Raw genomic sequence first — 19,922 nt, 5'->3', positions numbered from 1 at the left:
GGGTAGCAGGAGGTACATGTACATTCCCTGGTCTCTCCCAACCGGTGTAGCAGGTGAAGTAGTCCACTGTCTTTTACAGCTTCGCGCTGTCCTGCGCAACAAAGCTGTGGTTCACTCCCAGTAGGTGGTGTAGCACGAGGGATTGTCCCCTGTATGTTATAACATGTAGCGGATGTTGCTGGAGGTGAAGTCTCCCCTCTCACAAAACATATGGTTCATGAAAGACGGGGGCATTAAGTCAATTCTTTCACAACATGTGGCTGGTGAAACAGGAGGCACAACCCCTTGTCTATCACAAGCGGTGTCTAGTGTAGCAGGTGAAATAGTCCAGGCACAAGTCTTTCACAATCTGATCCCCAGTCTTTCAGTGTTGTCCCTGGCTTTCACATCCATTATGTGCTTGTGAAGGGAGTATAAACCCGTCTTTCACAACTTGGTATCTCATGAAGTAGGTGCGATGGGAGTTGGGGAGGGAGGTATCTCATGTAGTAGGTGCGATGGGAGGTGGGGAGGGAGGTATCTCATGTAGTAGGTGCGATGGGAGGTGGGGAGGGAGGTATCTCATGTAGTAGGTGCGATGGGAGGTGGGGAGGGAGGTATCTCATGTAGTAGGTGCGATGGGAGGTGGGGTGGGAGGTATCTCATGTAGTAGGTGCGATGGGAGGTGGGGAGGGAGGTATCTCATGTAGTAGGTGCGATGGGAGGTGGGGAGGGAGGTATCTCATGTAGGTGCGATGGGAAGTGGGGAGGGAGGTATCTCATGTAGTAGGTGCGATGGGAGGTGGGGTGGGAGGTATCTCATGTAGTAGGTGCGATGGGAGGTGGGGAGGGAGGTATCTCATGTAGTAGGTGCGATGGGAGGTGGGGTGGGAGGTATCTCATGTAGTAGGTGCGATGGGAGGTGGGGAGGGAGGTATCTCATGTAGTAGGTGCGATGGGAGGTGGGGTGGGAGGTATCTCATGTAGTAGGTGCGATGGGAAGTGGGGAGGGAGGTATCTCATGTAGTAGGTGCGATGGGAGGTGGGGTGGGAGGTATCTCATGTAGTAGGTGCGATGGGAGGTGGGGAGGGAGGTATCTCATGTAGTAGGTGCGATGGGAGGTGGGGTGGGAGGTATCTCATGTAGTAGGTGCGATGGGAGGTGGGGAGGGAGGTATCTCATGTAGTAGGTGCGATGGGAGGTGGGGTGGGAGGTATCTCATGTAGTAGGTGCGATGGGAGGAGAAGGAGCACATAGACCATTCAGCTTTTTTGGCATACAGTACAGAATACAGTGCAACTTAGTTAAAGAAAACCTTGTATATTCAACCTAGAAATACATACAGCACATTTTCCCCTCACTTTCTTTGGGAATTGAGGCACAAAACTTCATTTAATTGACGTATCCTACCTTGTAAATTCAACCTAGATATACCTACAGCACATTTTTCCCTTACTTTATTGCAAATTATGGCACAAAAAAATCATTTTAACAGATCCTACAATTGAAAATTCAAGCTAGAAATACATATTTACGACACATTTCTCCCTCAGTTCTTTACAATTAAGACACTACATTTCATTCATTTCAGTACACTCAAAAAATAAGCCAAAAGCTGGCTGGCCCTTTCATTAGGGGTGACACAATAATAAACAAACTTTGCTTTACATTTTACACAAAACCACACGAGAGGGATTTCTGAGTTATCAGGCAACACCCAAGTGGTGGTCTTTGGCACATAGACCAAACTTTTTCCCTTTTTTAATCCAACAAACATGACCTTGTGCCCTGGATTTCTCTGACCTCGAGCCTGGTATGAATAACCACATTTGCCCCTAACTTTTCAGCAATTAAGGCCCCAATGTGCGCAGATGTAAAAAATACTGAATTTTATATATTAATTTACAATAAATGAGGAAAATAAATATCTCTAGTTGCTATTAACACTTTCACGGCCGGTGTTTAGCTGCACTCTTTTACTATATTTTATTTTTTGGTTGAAAAATGACCAAAATGACCCCCCTTTCCAACACCCTCACCCACCCCCCCCCCCCCCCCTAAAAATGCCCTTGGTCAGAATAGCTTCATCATAAGATAAAGTTTGGTCTTTTCAGTTCCTTCCTCGTCCTGAAGCTGGCGATGGTGTAGTTCCTTCGTTAAGTCCATGAGTCCCATAATAACCAGCTCACAGAGGGGGATTGGGGCCACGGCCGTGAAGGTGTTCGGATAAAGATTTACAATAAAAAGAAACATTCCTTCAAACATTGTCTAATATCCACAGATTTAAGTTCAAAGGTGAACAGACACTTATAGCAGTTTTTAAGTTGATATGATAAGAAAACCGAACAAGTGTATCTTTTGAGTGAAAATATAACACGAGTGATTGTCTTGACGGAGTTGAATGTTTAAATAAATGATTGCATTTAATGAAGAAAGAAGGACAGGATTAAATATACTTTCAAAGGATAAAGTCCAGTTGTTCCTGCTGGAGAGTTCTTCAAGTTGAAATTGGAAATTTACAAAAATGTCGAATTGAGCGAAGCACATATGTGCTGCTAACAGTAATCAAATAGCAAGAGAGAGAGTTCAAAATACCACATGCCTATGTGGGCCAATGGATAACAGTCAATTGCACAATAGGTGGTGTGATAACCAATAACTAGATGGCAGCACAATACTTTAACCCCATAGGCCTAGGCCGACATAACACTCCGTCATGGTCATAAGAATCTTCTTTACATATCGAAATCAACGAACTGCTCCCTCATCCTTCAATGCCTCTATTTGATCGTCATTATACTTTAGAATATCGCGTAAGATTTGATCAGTATCTTGGGCAAACATAGGTGGCGGGCATTGAAACACTGTCTCCGTTTTGTTGAACTTCACAGGCGAGGCTGAAGAAAAAGGGAAAAGAATTTGACAATGTCTGCTGCCTTTATTAATGTCAACCACAGAAAGGCATAAGGGGTGGCCCAAAATTGAGCAGAAACCTTGAAACAACAACAGGTCACTTGACAGAAAAATGCCAGAAAATATAACTTCCCCTCCCTAAATCTTAAATGAAATGGCCAGGGCCATTGTGCTCACCTCATGTGGAGGAAAGATGGATAAAGAGCATGGTCTTGTGTCATGTAGTGTTAGGTTTGATGTAGGTCCAAGCAATTACAATTTCCCCAAAATGGCCAATTTACAGTACATTCGACCTCTGTGACCTTGAAAAGTAGGTCAAATCAAAGTAGACCCGGGTGACACATTGAATGGTTGTTAGAATTAGATGTACCTATGATATAAAATTGGTGCCAATCGGGCAAGTCATTACTAGGAATAATGGCATTTTGAAGAATTTAGGATTTGGCCCCCTCCCTGGAGGCCAAACGGCAAATCAGATCGCACCAAACTTCGGTACCTGAGATCACCTGACCAAGGGGTACATGTGTACTTAATTTGTGATCAATAGTCATTGCAGTTAAGAAACGTGCCATAGTAACGGCCTGACGGCGAATTTACGCCATTTGACCTCTGTGACCTTGACAAGAAGGTCAAATTAAAAACCTGTGCGACATATACTGTATGGTGGTTAGATGTACCCATGATATCAAATTGGTGGCAATCGGGCAAGAAGTTAAGGAATAATCTCATTTTTAAGGTTTTTGGATTTTGCCCCCTGGTGGTCAAGTGGTGAATCATATTGGACCAAACTTTGGTCCCTGAGATCACCTGACTAAGGGGTAAATGTGTACCAAATTTGGTATCAATAGTCATTGCAGTTTAGAAACGTGCCATCGTTACATCCTAACGGCTAATTTACACCATTTGACCTCTGTGACCTTGAAAAGGAGGTCAAATCAAAAACCCGGAGGATATATGATGCACCTTTGCTAGAAGTACCTACCATATTTTTTTCAAAATTTCCCGACTACTATTAATGGAGATATTGCATATTTTCACTTTTAACGTTTGGCCCCCTGGTGGCCAAACCATGAAACGAATCGGACCGAAACTTGGTCTCCCAGGTGTCATTACATAAGGGTACATGTGTACCAAGTTTCAACTCAATAGCTCTAACAGTTACGAAACGTGCCCTGCTAACGGACGACGGACGACGACGACGACGACGACGACGACGACGACGACGACGACGACGACGACGACGACGACGACGACGACGACGACGGACGACGGACGCCACGGTATGGGATAAGCTCACATCTGCTAAGAGGTGAGCTAAAAAGGTATTAAGCCTTCCATTTCAATTCCTTGGTCACACTTTACGGCCCTCAACTGCTGTAACTGTGTTTCATATTGTTGGTCAAGATGCTGTTTTTCGTAACCAATACATCTTTGAACAAAATGCCCTAACATTTGATTGGCTGCCTTGAATATCACATCATCATCCTCAATTTATTTGTAATTTGTATGTTTTAAATTGATATAAGGAACTGCTGTGGTGTAGTGGCTTGGACTCTCGACAAGCGGTCAAGAGATCCCTAGTTCAAACACCACTGGTGACATCACCTCACTTATTTTTTTAAAGAAGTGTGACATTTTACCGACCTGCGACCCTGATTTTTCCCGCCCTCTTGTGATTCATCTCTTGTATCATACCACTGTGGAGAACCTGCTCATTCCTGAATACATCCTTCATATCGTTGATGGGCCCATACGCTAATTTGCTGCCTTTGAAGATCTCCAGCCATTCGTTTGTTGTCTTGCTTCTGAACCTGAATGAGAAAAATTTCGTGTCTGTACATGTACACATCCTGAGCCCTAGCCGAAGTCACATTTAACTCTTATGCTGTGGCAGCCATTTTTTGGCGGGCGGTTTCTTGCACTGAGAGTGGATACTGCCTTTGTAGCGCAACACAAACCCATATCTTGTAGATAATGTATTCAGTACAGTAACTGTGTTTTACTCTGACTGACCATGTTGCACACATACCCTGTAGATAACATATTGACCAGAGTAACTCTGTGTTTAAATCTGGCTGGAGTTGTTGCACACATATACCTGGTAGATAATGTATCAATCAGAGTAACTCTGTGTTTAAATCTGGCTGAAGTTGTTGCACACATATCCCTTGTAGATAATGTATCAATCAGAGTAACTCTGTGTTTAAATCTGGCTGGAGTTGTTGCACACATATCCCTTGTAGATAATGTATCAATCAGAGTAACTCTGTGTTTAAATCTGGCTGGAGTTGTTGCACACACATCCCTTGTAGATAATGTATCAATCAGAGTAACTCTGTGTTTTACTCTGGCCAGATCTGTTACACAAATACCTTAAAGGTGATGTATCCAGTAGAGTAACTCTATGTTTTACTCTGGCCGGCTTTGTTGCACACATTCCTTGGAGATGATATATCAACCAGAGTAAATATGTGCTTTATTTATTTTTACTCTGGCCAGATTTCTCGCACACATACCTTTTAGATAACGTATCAACCAGAGTAACTCTGTGTTTTACTCTGGCCAGATATATTGTACACATACCTTGTAGATAACGTATCAACCAGAGTAACTCTGTGTTTTACTCTGGCCAGATATATTGTACACATACCTTGTAGATAACGTATCAACCAGAGTAACTCTGTGTTTCACTCTGGCCGGATTTGTGGCATAACGTTTGTCTTCTAAGAGATGGTCAAGATCGAGGAGAGTGGCGATCTTGTTAAACTGATCGTCATTGGTGGCGCCAACCACAAGGTAACCGTCTGCCGTTGGAAAAGCCTGGGAGAAGAAAATCAGGAGAATATGCATAAAAATCTTTTAGGTTCAGGAAACTAATGATAGAGACACTGTAATTTGAATTCAGGATAGGAATTTATTCAAATATGAGGTTGATTGTATAAGCCTCAATTGATGGTTGTTGCTTGATGAAAATGGCAGCGAGAGAACCTGGCACTTGTAGTAAATGCAGAGAAGGTTCCCTGAAGAAAGGCTCCTCAAGTATTACCTTCTTCATCTTCAGCATTCACTCGGCAGTTGGAGGTGTCACTCTCCATGGAGCTTTCCTCCTCCAAGGCAGGAGGAGCGTTTTTATGTGCCACTACGATTAGGTGCTAATTAGGCTCATTAGCCTGGTGACTCCGTCTGTGGCCAAAGGTCCATTCCATTGCATCCTACTCAAGTTTATCATGATAGGTTTTTTTGCTCGCCCTGGTGTCTTACTCATGGACACAAAGACAAAACAGCAGTGATCCTTTTGAGTGTCCAACCCATGACCACCTGATTATGAGCCCAGTGCTCTAACCACTATGCCACTGGTCTCCCTATAGTAGTTACCTGATAAGGCACAATACTGCCATGGGCTGTTCCATACCTCTTGCCCTCCACACCTGCATTCAGATAGGCACTGGCAACATTAACCAGCAATGACACCTGAAAGAAGAGAGGGGATAAGGTCCAGTCACATCAACATCATCATAATCATTATCATTACTGACATTTTAACCCTGTTGGATCTCGGAAGGAGGTATAGAGTCCATAATAGGTTACAGTCCACTAATGAGGGATCTTTAGTGCACTGGCATAGACACTCAGGTACAAGGGACCACAGCTTTTACTCTCATCCGACAGACCCGCATTAATTTATCCATGTTGTCCCTATCCAATTGAACATACCTGAGTTAAACCTTTCGCTGCAAGTGACATGCATAGCACGTCATGTACATGGTCCCATATTGTGCAGGTAATGTGCACAGCATGCCATGCCCTTCTAAAATATCGATTCACCAGCACTTGGTCCCACCATCTCAAAACATGCCAAATGCACTAGGGGATAATTAGTTTCATCCTCATAGTATACATGTTGGTGGCACAACTTTTGAATAGTTTCTACCATTCTGACAAAAGTAAGCCTGGTCTTGTCTAACATACCTGAGTTGACAGGAGATCGCACTCAATATACTGTCCCTGTCCTGTTGCACATCGATGGAGAAGAGCGGCCATGATTGCTCCATACGCGTACAACCCTGTGGCCTGATCTGTGACAGCTACACCGACCTTACACGGCTCACCTGAAAACGAGAGATAATAGCCATGAATTACATACCGCAGCACTTCCAAACTCTTCTTCTTCTTAACATTTGACAACATCGAATTCTTAGGTCGGTTGATGTCACCAATCAGGCTGTGGTCTTCCTCCATGGTTTCTTCTCGACATACTGATCCTTCGGCCAGGTCCTTCTCTGCTGAGCTTCCAACAGGGCACATGCAGTCTTGGATAATGAGGTGTACAGTCTGTTTTTGACATGTTTGTTTCCATGATAATCATCAAAGTTAGGTCAGCGATCTCAGATCATCATCACTCGGGTACATGATTGGAGACAGAATTCCCCTACTCATTGATATGCAGGTCTCTTCAGGGTGGAGACACTTCACACAGAACTATCACTGTAAATATAACAGGAGCTAAATCTTTCAATTTTCTTATGAACAAACAGATAAGCAAGGCCTCTTCTTACCATTTTCGGGCCCCGTAATCTCCACTAACCCTCCAATAGCTGCCACTATGACATCAAATCCTGCCCGCTTTGCATAGGGACCTGTCTGTCCAAAACCTGAAATGTGACAGTGTTTAAAAATTGTGATATTATCCTGATATTCTGATATCCATGCATTGATAACCAAGATTCAATAGGGTTTTGGAGAATAACACTCCCCAAGATATTTCAAGCTACCTTATTGTGACTTTGATGCAATATTTTAGCATTTTTTGTTGGTTAGCAAGATGACCTCGGTGTAAGGATGACACTTCCAGAAAATCTTAACTTGACCCGAACCGAACCAAGGAATGCCCTTTGGAAACGTGGTGCTCATTCTCCACGGTGAAAAACAGCCTATTTCTATAGCGACTCGTGTCGGTTTTTTAAAAATTGGAAAATTCCTTCAAGTGCAATATCCTCAGCCAAGGAAATTCTTCAAGTGAGGCGTAAAACTCACCTGAGATTGAACAATAGATTAACTTTTCATTTAAAGATTTCACCGATTCGTAATCGAGGCCAAATTTTTCCAATGTTCCCGGGACGTAATTTTCGACGACAATATCACTTTCTTTGATCAGCTGAAATAAGGAAACATACTGTTAGATCAAAGTGAGTTTGGGACTGGCATGCTGTTTAACCCTTTGGGCCCCTGTAGCTCAATGGGGTTAATAGTAATGTTGGTGCTAAGTCCTAATGAACGCTACTATCGCAAATGTCACTAAGGGAGATAACGCTAAGTTGAGCTAATGCTGGCATTTGTCTCCAATATGAAGTTTTATCTCTGTACTCAGGAGCCTCATGGCCTAGTGGTTAACACTGCTGGCCACCACGCAATAGGGCCCGGGTTCGATCCCGGGACGAACCCAGGATTGTATGTCTGGATGAACCGGCGTGGCTTTCAAGGAACTACAATTCCTGGCTCTTCACAGTCCTTCGAATGAGACTCAAAACCGAGGTTCCTTGTACCTGGTGTCTATGCCAGGGCAAGCTAAGACCCCACCAAGTGAGAAACATGAGTAGCTTGCGTGGACTCTATCTCTCTCGCCAAAGTCGGACCACTAGGCCAATAAACCCAATTGGCGCCTAACCGTAGTGGCACGCAGGATACGCTCATCCCACCTTGGAGGAGGATTACTCCTAGGAGAATGACCCCTCCAAGTGCAGAGCGAACGCTGAAGAAGAAGAAGAAGAAGAAATCTCTGTACTCACCTCCCTGACAATTTTAGCACCTTCGGGACTCTTCAGATTTACAGCTATACTCTATAAACAGAAGGAACAGACATGTAAATTGTATAACCATGAATGAAAAAATATCACAAGAAATTGCTCAAAGATTAGGCTGATTAGTCAATACAGTAAAACTTCATCAATTGGATAATGTCCTCAATGGTGTGATCATATCTACTAGGCCATTTTAATTGCCTCACCTTTTTATTTCTGTTGATGGACATGAAATAAGTACTTTCTCCCTTAATGAAGGGTGGCCCCCATCTCCTTGTGTCATCACCAAAATCTGGAGAGAAAAATGAAACAGGATGAAACAGGAATAGATTCACTCTGAAGATAATTTCATATCTATTTGGGGTGTGAGCTACAAATAAGTCTAAGGTAAACTGAAGGGTACCCAGGTGGGTAAGTTGCCGATAGGGGCCTTGTTTGCTTCATAGTAGGCCTACATCAAAACTAGTCACGCTTGTACGAGGAATATTACTATAGCTGAATCAGACACAACATAGGCCTCCCACCTTGGCCTCCAACTCTGCATACTAGCCACTTAAGAACTACCAGTTTTACCCCATTGCTAATAAATGTCATGACTGTACTCCCCCCCCCCCCCTTAAAGAGCAAAACAACTCTGAGAACAAATACTTTGCATGACATTTTCGTTTGACGCAACTTACTTGGACTTTCGATTTTGATCACTTCAGCTCCATGGTCTCCTAATATCATTGTACAGTATGGCCCAGCAAGGATCCTGTGAAAATGATAGATGATAAATGACACACACAGGAGACAAATGGAAAATATATTCACAACCCCCTTATGCACATCAAGTCTTTGCAGGAATTTGATAAAACAACAAAGTATCTTACCTTGTCAAGTCCAGAACCCTGTATCCAGCCAAGGGACCTTTATTTGGTGTTCGATCGGAGACTAAAAAATAATTTTGGCAATTTTAGGATTCGGGCTATATGGTTAGGTTTGGGTTAGGATTAAGGCTAAATAAGAGAAAGTGACTGGGTAAGAATAGACAGTTGTTTGTATGTGAAATCAAATCCATTAGAGACTGATAGCCACAGTGAATTATTGTGGTATAATAATTTGCTAAACCTATCTAATATGTTGACAGTTTGCACTTATTGATCTCCCGCGCTTCCTCAATATTCCCGGAACCTCCATCAGGGGACCATTTAGCTCATTGCCATAACAACGCACGAGCCACACCTCGATAGAGATAATTTAGTCAATAAAATCTCTGTCATTTGATTGGATAGCTACTAGTTTCACTTTCAAGGGACGAATCACAAAGGAGCTTGGTCACGTGGTCACAGTGATGACGCGTGCCAGTTTCGCCGTTGTGCAGCACTTGGGGAAAGTTAGTCGAAAGTGTAACATCTATTCTGAAGGCTAAAACTAAAAGATCGTCAGGGATTCTTTCTCAGGTCCCCCAAGTAGGGAACTAGTTCAGTATTATGAAGTGCTGGAACTAGTTTAAGTGAGACAGTGACATGTAACCCTGTACTGCTGAGAGTACTCAAATGGAGTAAATAAACGGATTTCGTAAATAGACACTTCCTTCATTCCATTCACGGACTTCCACCACGTTCACGGAGATTCCAAAGGAAAGGATTTCATCATATGTCGTGTCATGACAATCATACCAGTCCATCTAAGTTAGTGAGCCCTTCACTATATAACATTATTTATGGGACACCCTGTGGTGAAATTCAACTGGCTTAAAGACACCCATATTCTGGCAAATTTCACTCAATACAAGCCATAAAAACTTGCTTATATAGGAGAAAATGTTACTCTGTCTTACCATTATTAACATAACGCCTTGGAACTCTCCTAATCACACTAGAACGGGTGATTTGGCGAGTCAAATACTGTGAAAATGAGAAAAGACAACTCCTGGTTGCCATTTTGGATTTTGCGCCACCTGTTGTCGAAATGACTAACCTAAACGAAAAGTGAAGACAGGTTGTGACTTTGGAATTTCTGGCTGTTGGCAGGATGAAAAATGACAAGAACAAAGGTTTCTTACGACAAGTCTTTATTTCACATTTGAAATACATTGCATGATTCCTCTATGTACAAATGAGAACACATGATGATGCTTTTAAACTAATTCATATAAAGTACCACAAAAATGAACTAGATGTTACACGGAAGGTGTAGAACTTTCGTGAGATTTGCTGCCAATACAATGAACACTGAAGAGAACAAGCTAGTGACCCATTAAATCCGCTAGGAGGTGAGGTTGCTTGTACACCTTTTAATGGCTCAGTAGTATAGTTTTTTTACCAGAAAAACAGCAAATGAGGTGAAACAACCATGGCGAAACCAATCACGCCACCTGAGATCTTGTTCATCTTTGTAACACATCTGCTGGCTCTCTCAACTGGGTCTGATCTCTCAGGTTCATATTTCCGATGTTTACATGCGCTGTGATGAAACCCACAGCATAGAATTTATGATGGATTAAACAACGTTTTCCACGAGATCTCCCATGACAGATTCAATGAGGGGAGGTGCTCTGTGAAAACACCCCCCGTCGTGTGGTCAACACAGTTTAAGTCCATGATGATGATAATGTCAATCTAGAAAAGAGCCCCACTTGTGTGTTGGCCGGTAGTGCCTCTTCCTTCGTATATGCCAACTGTACCGAAATGCAAAGTCCGACCGAAGCCAAAGTCCGACATGAACCACGCCTTCAATGACAAACAAACGTCCCTCTACATAGGATAGTTCAACATGACATCTTGCTTGGCCAACTCCAACAACATAGGATCGTCGAAGAACTTGTTGATGCTGACGTCTTCGCTCAGGCCCTGCAATAGTAAAATACGATTAAATTTAAAATATTTTCCATGACAGTCATCACAGAATCCCTATACCAGAATTGGTAAACTTCCTTGTACCTTGTGCCAATGCCACCACAAGAAAAAGTGAACTGTATCTTTGTGACGGACTCCTCCTTGGCTGAAGACAGGGTCACTCATTTATGAAGACATAGGGACTTTTTTTCGCCAATCGTAAAGTTTATTTATCATTTATTCATCTGTGCAAATTTCATGCTATTAGAGGAATTTTGCTCCCTGTAACGTTTAAAACTGGAGTGTCGTGTCACACAGACTGAAAGACAGGGTCAGAAGACCAGCATGCACATTTGTAGTGTACTTTAACAGTGCTCATACCTTTCTTCGCCGTGTCTTGATCATGAATTCTCTTGCTAAGTGAGTGGCTGGCTGCTGCTCTAGCGGTCGTATGATGATGCTCTTATCCAGGGGGTCACCAGGCACAATCTAGAAACAAATACAACACGTCATGATGGAGCAGTTAACGAGAATCGGGCCCAATCTGAAAACAAACACAATTCTAGAACACAAGTTATTCACTTTTAATAGGGGCCATACTTTTAGCAAAAACACTCACGCAACCTTGGAAGATGAATACCTCCAGGAGAGAGGGAAACAAGAGAGCATCTAGCCATCAGTAGAAATTTGACTGCTGTTTACTAGAGAGCTAATCAGCAGTTTGTCAAGCTTACCTGCCAGTGGTGGAAGACGGACAAACAGAACGCCTGTCCCTGCGTATGTGTCCGCAAGTCTGTCTCAAAGCCAAACGAGTCGATGGCGGGAAGGAATGCTTTGATCGTATACAGCGGTGATCCAGGAACTGGAGCATCCTGGGTGACGTGACCTCTGCAAGACGATGACATCAGTTTTAGAACAACAGCAGCATTATATAATGATACACGGAAAGTATGGAACAGGTAGTTACTTGATACTTTAACTTGGCACGGGTATAACGGTACATGACAAAATTCATTTGAGTTCAGATGCCTTTAGCCTTAATACACAAAGAGTGAAATCCTTTGCTGCACGCTTTTTCACTGCGGCTCGCATGGCATGAGGATGAGAATGTAAAATAGGACAGGTCAACACGGTCCTACCAGTATCTTAGTGGGAAAATGTCCAGTGACAAAAGTGTCAAAATCCTAGGGAACAAAACCCACGCAAACTACCCAGTCACATAACACAAAGCAGCAGAGTTTTGGAAAGACTTCCTAGATCTTCCCAGACATACCTTCTTCGCGCCAAGACAGTATACACAGCGGACACACAATCAGCCGGCGCCTGGACTTCAACGAAGTAGTACGGCTCCATCAGCCTAGGTGTCGCCATAAGGAAAGCCGAGTAGGCCACTCTCCTGGCTGTCGGGATCACCTGACCTCCTCCACGGTGGATTGGCTCCTGGGCAATGACGGCGTCGAGGATCTTGAACTTGACGTTTCTGATTGGTTCATCACAGAGTGGACCCTCCCGTGTTCCCCACTGGAAACCTTGCACGATACTGTCCTTGACAGAACCTAATAAATTTTTGTCCACCTGAAAAAATAATCAAGTTTGGTTTCTAGATATTTCTTTGCAACAAGGACTCGTCGTCAGTTTGTGGAGAAAATGACTAATGTACACTAATGCCCTTTGAATAGATGTGCAGGTTTTCTCATGGGAGCTCTTTTTGGGTAATTGGAAATTGAAATAAGATTGAAGGTGACTTCCCACTCAGAGCCTCAGGCATAATTTTTTAAAGTCTTTACATTATTCATCCGCTGCCAGAGCCTTAACCAAAGGATCAGTGATGAATGTAAATTACCTCAGATGGCAGTGTGTCGTCCACAAGAATGTTCGGACCGGTAGCATCAGGGCCGAATGCCCAAATCGATCGAGCAGCCAACAAATCCCAATCGTACTTCGTCTGGAAGAATTCTCCAAGCCGCTTCCTCGGCCATGTGATTTGGACGACCTCATTTTCGATGTCCTCAGCCAGACCCTTCTCAAGCGGCTCTGCTATCATTGTGACCTTGTTCCTAGAAATTGAAAGTTAAAGCTTCAGTCTGCTGGTGTTTTCCAAGTGCCAAGTGTTCATCCTTACATTATTTGTAAGGTAAGTGGTACAATTATAGCTCCTGAAGTGCTGAAAAGACCTGGTAGTACACAACAATGCACACTCTGGCTACAATTGGGGCTATAAGTGTACCATCTTACCTTAAATGATACAATTCAACAGAATTTACAGGTACTTACCTTTTGTTTGGAGTTTCGGCAAAACATTTCAATGACGATGTGTCGACCACCGTCTCACAGAACGAAACGACCGGATCCGCCACCTTGATTTCAATCTCCGAGTACATCTTCCTCAGGTCGTGCATCACACAATCCAGATACAACTCGCCGGTACCCAGGATGACGTGCTCACCAGATTCCTCAACCTAGAAATATCAATTCATTCATATAAACTGTACAAATCTTGAAAATCTCACGTGGGCAAATATTCAAACCGTCACGATGATCAAGATAACAAAATCAGCAAATGATGTAAACAACGCTAGCACAATGAAGGGAAGGATCTTAGACATCACTGCGTTTGCTGTCAGCGTGTCATCTCATTTGTTGTTATTCTAAAAATCGTACCTTTGTTGTGAGCAAGGGATAGCTCTTGTTCACCTTCCTCAACCCGTCCAACATTTTCGGCAGTTCTGACGGATTCACTGGCTCGACGGCAATCTTCATTACCGAGCTTGTATTGAATTTGAGCGGTCTAAAGATGTGTGCCTCCTCGTTTCCAGTTGATTCGGTAATCGTGGCAGTCTTTACGATTGGCGTGTCGACGCCTTCTATCAGCACCCAATTTCCTGCTGGGACACGGTTCACCTCGACTCGATATCTGTAGGGGAACAATCAAATTTTAAAGGCAGGGGAAAGACGACGTTTTCTGACCGAGTAGATTAATTCGAATACAATAGAAATGTCAGACAATAGAGTCTCCAGCCATATCACAATCGTCTCTCAGCTGACCAGTGGCTAAATGTGTTCATCACACAATAAGCTATCCATTGATGGAGTAATGTGTTGGTTTTGGATGTCACATAGCCCAATGGAAAAATTACTGCACCAATGGGCCAGAATGTCACATAGCCCAATGGTAACACTACTGCACCAATGGGCCAGAGTTCAAAGTCTCAGTGATAACCAAAGCAGAAAAAAGAGCTTTCCACAATCATGAAAAGTTGTCGAAGGAAGCTTAAACCTCACATACCTCGATTCAAAAATCCACAGCCGCCCCACCTGACCAAATCTCGAGTCCTCTTCATCCTGCAGCGAGTAGTTCTCACCAAGGATCTTGACGTCTTGGTTTGCGTACAGGATGCCCGACATCACTCGGCCGAACACGTGGAACACGGTCAAGTCAGCTGTGGGGTACATCTTGGTCGTGTGCACCATCAACGGGCCCTGGTAAAACGAGAAAACAGATTAGAAATGAAAGCGATTGAGGAGATGGCCGACAACCACATTACTGGCCCTCTAGTCAGCAATTTTAACCCAAGGGAGGCCATGCCCCGGTTCAAAGATGACCACACACCTACATTGTATAACCAATATTCACAGCCAACAAAAACTACTTTCAAAACAGGAGAATAATTGAATGACACAACACCATGACACCCTACAGAGCAATTAAACGGCGACGATCAAAACAAGATGTTCCGGACTTACATCTGGATCGCATGATGTCATAGCGTCTGCCAACTCTGTGTCGACTGGTCCGGTATAGATGTGCTCGATCTTGTTCTGGGCATTGGCATATGGTGAAGGGACATGCTGCACGCACATGTCAACAAAACCTGAAAAGAAAAGAACATTTTAAAAGTGAGAACTGCTGTGCATTGAGTTCTTGTTGTGTTGTTAACTCAGTACCCTGCTGACAAGGTCTGGAAATGAGTATACAATATTGCGAGGCCAGGAAACTGCAAGGACCCATGCACGAGTTTACTCAGATTGTATCTTATATTAATCAGGGTGATTTTGAGATGATCTTTGGAGAATGAAATAGATCTATGAATGTTTTTTCACCCTACCTATTTGTTTATCTCCTTTCTCAATCTTTTAATGCTAAGCCCATGAATAAACAGATCTTGAATCAGCTTTCACTGCCGAGTCAGAATACGTCACAAACCCAAGCTCAACCCGCTAGTCTTCCAACAACCCCCTAGCTCAGCATGGAGTCCAGAAACAGCAGAGGTACCTACCAGTGAAATCCCCAAAGAACTTCCTCAGTACAATCTGCAGCAATGGCCTAATATTCATATTTCTCTCCTCTTTGGTGAGACCGATGCCAAGTTCGTCACAGGTCTGCGGTAGGCCCTCGTCCACGTCGCCGACGATTTGGGCGAATATCTTATAGAGGGGCTCCAGGATGAATTCAACAAAACTTCTCGATGCAGTGGACGAAGGGGCCTTCTTTAAGAATCTCCGACTGGAATTAAACACAAATTCAAGATGGCATTTTAGCACATGGTTTGCAAAAATGTCAATGGACATTTTGAAATCAACTTAATATTCACAAATTCAAAGGCAATTGGAGTTTAGCAGGACATATAGTCAGAGGTTGATAAGAAACTTGTCAGAGAGTAACGCATAAGAATTCTTAAGACACAGACTGGGTACAGATTTATTTGAACAGCAAGAATCCTAAGGGATTTTAACAGTTTGTATTCTGAAGGTTTGATTCTTAAATATTTCAGTAAAACTCTCACGCAGTTTGGAAGAGAGGGTGACACAACTTCATGCACTATGACCCCTGCTAAACATACCTTTTCGTGTGGAAATAGAGATCACCCCATAACCGTCTTGCAAACTCATCAGCGTTCAATTCCTCGTAAGAATCGGCGTATATGGCAGAAAACGATCGCAGCGTGAAGCAGAATCTGTAGTAAGAACTCGCAAAGCAGACGTTGCCAAGAACTGGAGACATGACCGTCTGCTCTTCACTCTCTGAGTACATCCTAGAAGAGGAAAAACAAAACAATCAAAGTCGAGGGATTTAAAAGGGTCATCTGGACATGGTATTCCATCGATTGGTGGTGTTGTCAATGATATAAATACTACAGATATTATATTGAGAAAACTTTAAAAAATAAGGACATGGTACAGAGCACACAGCAATGTCAATTGCAGGGCAAGATCTAATCGATGAATCTTACACAGGACACATCAGAGGTATGGCTGTACCCATTTCCAGGGATTCAGGGTGATTGAACCAGACTCACTGCGCTCACCGTATGGCAGAAAAATGTGATTCCCAATCAGTGAGTTTCGTAGCACAAGTAGTAAAGATTTCTGTGAAGGAGGGATTTCTTTAGATTTATTTCACTTACGCTATCAATCCATTGACTTCATCCACGATATGCCGTAATTTATAATACGCATCGGTTGGCGGGAGTTTGAGCTCCAAGATGAGGCGGTCGACCTTGTTGATGCAGATCGTGATGGCAAGTTTCTCCAGGACTGCATGTTTGATGAGGCGCTCTGTGTTCAACATCACCTAAAGGAGAATGCAATGTTATTGAAAAGAGATCGACTTCAATCAGGGTTTTAAATAAGATTTTGGAAGCAGCAATATTTGAGGCAACTGAGCAACAAATGTCCCATCGTAATACAAAAAGAAACACGTCTTGAACACTCACCCCTTCAGCTGCGTCTATGAAAAGTACAATTCCGTCGCTCAATCTAAAAGCGGCTGTGACCTCATCAGAGAAATTGACATGCCCGGGCGTGTCGTAGACATTCATCAGGAACGACTTGCTCTTGGTGTCGGGAATGACCACGGTGACAGGGCTTGCCTTGATGCTCACACCACGCTGAAAAAATAAGGATGTTAACATTACACAACTATTACCTTCTAATTAAACCCCCAAATTCTTAAAGAAGGGTAGTTTCCAATATCATCTGACCAACTTATTATTTTCTAGGATGATAAGCTATCTGTATGGGATATTGGGATGTTAGCCCCGAGAATGTCAGCTCAGGATGAGCTTGCTGCCAAGGTTTAAACCTTGAAGCATGAAATTTAAGCCAAACTCTTCAGAGTCAGAGGTGGAGAATGAGGGAGTCAATTCTCCACTTACTCTCCACTTATAGTGGAAGGGTCGTTTTGGTCAAAAATGGGTTATTTTACTATGAGAATTTGTCAGCAAAAAGGTGAACCTACCTCCTGTTCAGTAAAGAGCGTGTCTGTGTATCTGAGATCTTTATCTTCCTGTGGTCTTATCTCAGGATGCGTCTGCTCCATCAGGCAGTCGATGAACGTCGTCTTCCCGTGATGCAGATGACCGCAGAGTGTCACGTTTCTTATCAGCTCAGGACTGTCCATCAAGTCAGCAAGAAACCTGAAAACAACAGACAAACTTATTCAAATGCTTCAGATTTGGAGATGCTTCTTACTTTTAGCCTGTTTCATATGAAAATGTCAAATATCTCGCCCATTCCGCAAGCGGATTAAGACGGAATAAATATGGAACAATAAATCCAATAATAAGCAATTTTGAGATGGTACACAACAGATGTTCACAAAAACTTTCAATCAAACACTTACTCCATGTCATACGTGGTCTCTGGTAGGTCCTGCTCTGGGAGAGCAAACTTCGTCTTTTTCACAGGAGCAATGATCGGCTGTGTCAGCGGCTGAGTGTCCTCCTCATGGACGATGATCTCGACATCTGGACCGTACACCTCCTCTGATGTCGGGTAGTATTTTTTATCTTCGTGGAGGACAACCTGCATCTGTTCTGCCCCGTCGTCCATGTTGTCTCGGTCTTCATCCATGTCCTCATCCTAGGAAACATCATGAAAGGAAGTTTTGAAAATTAAGTTGACAGGAGGGGTTTCTAGGTAACAAGCAACCTAGCAATTGGTCTGTTTCTATCATTATCTTATGATAATATTAACTTAGGGGCTGTCTGAGTGACCCAGTGGTTACATACATGTAAGCGTATGTCACTTCCAGGGTCCCGGGTTTGATTCCTAGCTGGCCAACCACACTCATGTGAAAGACCTCCTGGGTCAACGGTTCCCACCTAATTACATTACAATTGTCCTAGTGTTTATAGAGCTGATAATGTCTTAGTTGACACTCAGCTCTTAAACTCAATATTTCTATTTTAGCTTATCAGCACATCTCTTAACAACTTACATCCATGCCAGCGTATTCCCTCTCATCTTCAAGATCATTGTCAGAATCTTCCTCAGCCTCCTCATCCGTGTCCAGTTCTGGACCAATATAGTTCCCAAACTCATCATAGAGGTCAGCGTCCATGGTGACAGTCAAAATCTGCATGGTGGACAAAACAGAAATTAACTCCGTTTGGGAGTAGGAAAAAGGACCCAGAAAGAAAACGGTTGGGAGGATTCAACTCACCATTTTCCAACAACAGACAACATGATACTGTCAAATCGTTGGAACAGATGCACTTACTAATGCCGATAATATGATGGCAATAATACGGACGATAGTGGCAATATGATATTGACTATTGTCTGATGATGATGATGCCCATTCAGTCTCGACGTTTTACGATCCACCACACCATGAAAACATTACAAATATGTGGAGTCTGCGCTCTTTCTCTGGCTTCTACATCGAGACTGATGAAAACAGAAGCTAATGAGAAGACCATATCATCAATTCATATAGTGCACAAAATGTACATGTTGCACTTTGCAGTGTATATTGTGCACACTGTTTTCTAGTGTAGTGTAAAAATGTACAGCACTGAACTTCGTTTTACAATCAGCAAACGCCGATCGGCGATCTTTGCATCTATTAACATAGTCAGCATCCCCATATCTTGTTAGAATGATCTAAATTGTATAGAGAATCTACCTGTCAGTTCAACAATTCCCCAAATCCAATAGTTTTATGAGAAATTAGAAAATAAACAATGCATTTTCACAAAAGCGTGCACAAAACGTTTGACGATGTGGTCGTCGTTGTCGAATTCCGCCACAACCGGAGCGGAAATGTCTTCATGGCAGATTGTGACTGAAATGCAACAACTGACTGTCCTCGATGGAAAAAAAGTGGTGACGGACCATGGGCTAAGACAAAGACCTTCAGTACCTCATGAATTCAAAGCACATGTAGAGACAAGCAGCTTGGGTCGAGCATAGGACTCATTATCAGGAGGTCGCAGGTTCAACTCTTACCTCATCTCCTTTTCTACTGAAGGGTGCCATGACTCTTTTTGATGGCCTCGATTTTTTTCCCTGTCAGTTGTCCAATGGAGTGCTATGGGGCCATCCATTTAGTACGTATGCACTGAAGGGGTAGGGGGTCTAGGAATTTTTGGGAAAATGCGTACACCTGTACATTTTGTCCACAATTTG

At 43.1% G+C, this 19,922-nt stretch overlaps 2 protein-coding genes across 2 annotated transcripts; both read right to left on the bottom strand.

Annotated features, from left to right (window-relative positions):
• Positions 1-2,020: 2,020 nt before the first annotated feature.
• LOC135500259 (succinate--hydroxymethylglutarate CoA-transferase-like) lies at positions 2,021-10,621 on the bottom strand. The gene is made up of 12 exons (XM_064791601.1): positions 10,514-10,621; positions 9,564-9,624; positions 9,372-9,445; positions 8,898-8,983; positions 8,680-8,730; positions 7,928-8,048; positions 7,450-7,545; positions 6,863-7,002; positions 6,269-6,364; positions 5,544-5,713; positions 4,538-4,704; positions 2,021-2,877 (listed from the first exon to the last, which is right to left on the bottom strand). The coding sequence occupies exons 1-12, from the start codon at positions 10,614-10,616 to the stop codon at positions 2,729-2,731; spliced, it is 1,314 nt and encodes a 437-aa protein (XP_064647671.1). The 5' UTR covers positions 10,617-10,621; the 3' UTR covers positions 2,021-2,728.
• A 109-nt stretch (positions 10,622-10,730) lies between these two features.
• LOC135500576 (116 kDa U5 small nuclear ribonucleoprotein component-like) lies at positions 10,731-19,513 on the bottom strand. Its single transcript, XM_064792116.1, has 17 exons — positions 19,420-19,513; positions 18,730-18,867; positions 18,133-18,371; positions 17,749-17,926; positions 17,225-17,398; positions 16,916-17,082; positions 16,352-16,543; positions 15,788-16,014; positions 15,255-15,382; positions 14,797-14,990; positions 14,172-14,424; positions 13,785-13,969; positions 13,354-13,567; positions 12,784-13,085; positions 12,245-12,398; positions 11,892-11,999; positions 10,731-11,525 (listed from the first exon to the last, which is right to left on the bottom strand). The coding sequence occupies exons 2-17, from the start codon at positions 18,850-18,852 to the stop codon at positions 11,430-11,432; spliced, it is 2,934 nt and encodes a 977-aa protein (XP_064648186.1). The 5' UTR covers positions 18,853-18,867; positions 19,420-19,513; the 3' UTR covers positions 10,731-11,429.
• Positions 19,514-19,922: the final 409 nt, after the last annotated feature.

Source organism: Lineus longissimus, chromosome 16 (assembly GCF_910592395.1).
Source record: "Lineus longissimus chromosome 16, tnLinLong1.2, whole genome shotgun sequence".
NCBI classification, from domain to species: domain Eukaryota; kingdom Metazoa; phylum Nemertea; class Pilidiophora; order Heteronemertea; family Lineidae; genus Lineus; species Lineus longissimus.
The sequence above is the reverse complement of the archived record's forward strand: the minus strand, read 5'-3'. Positions and strand labels throughout refer to the sequence as shown.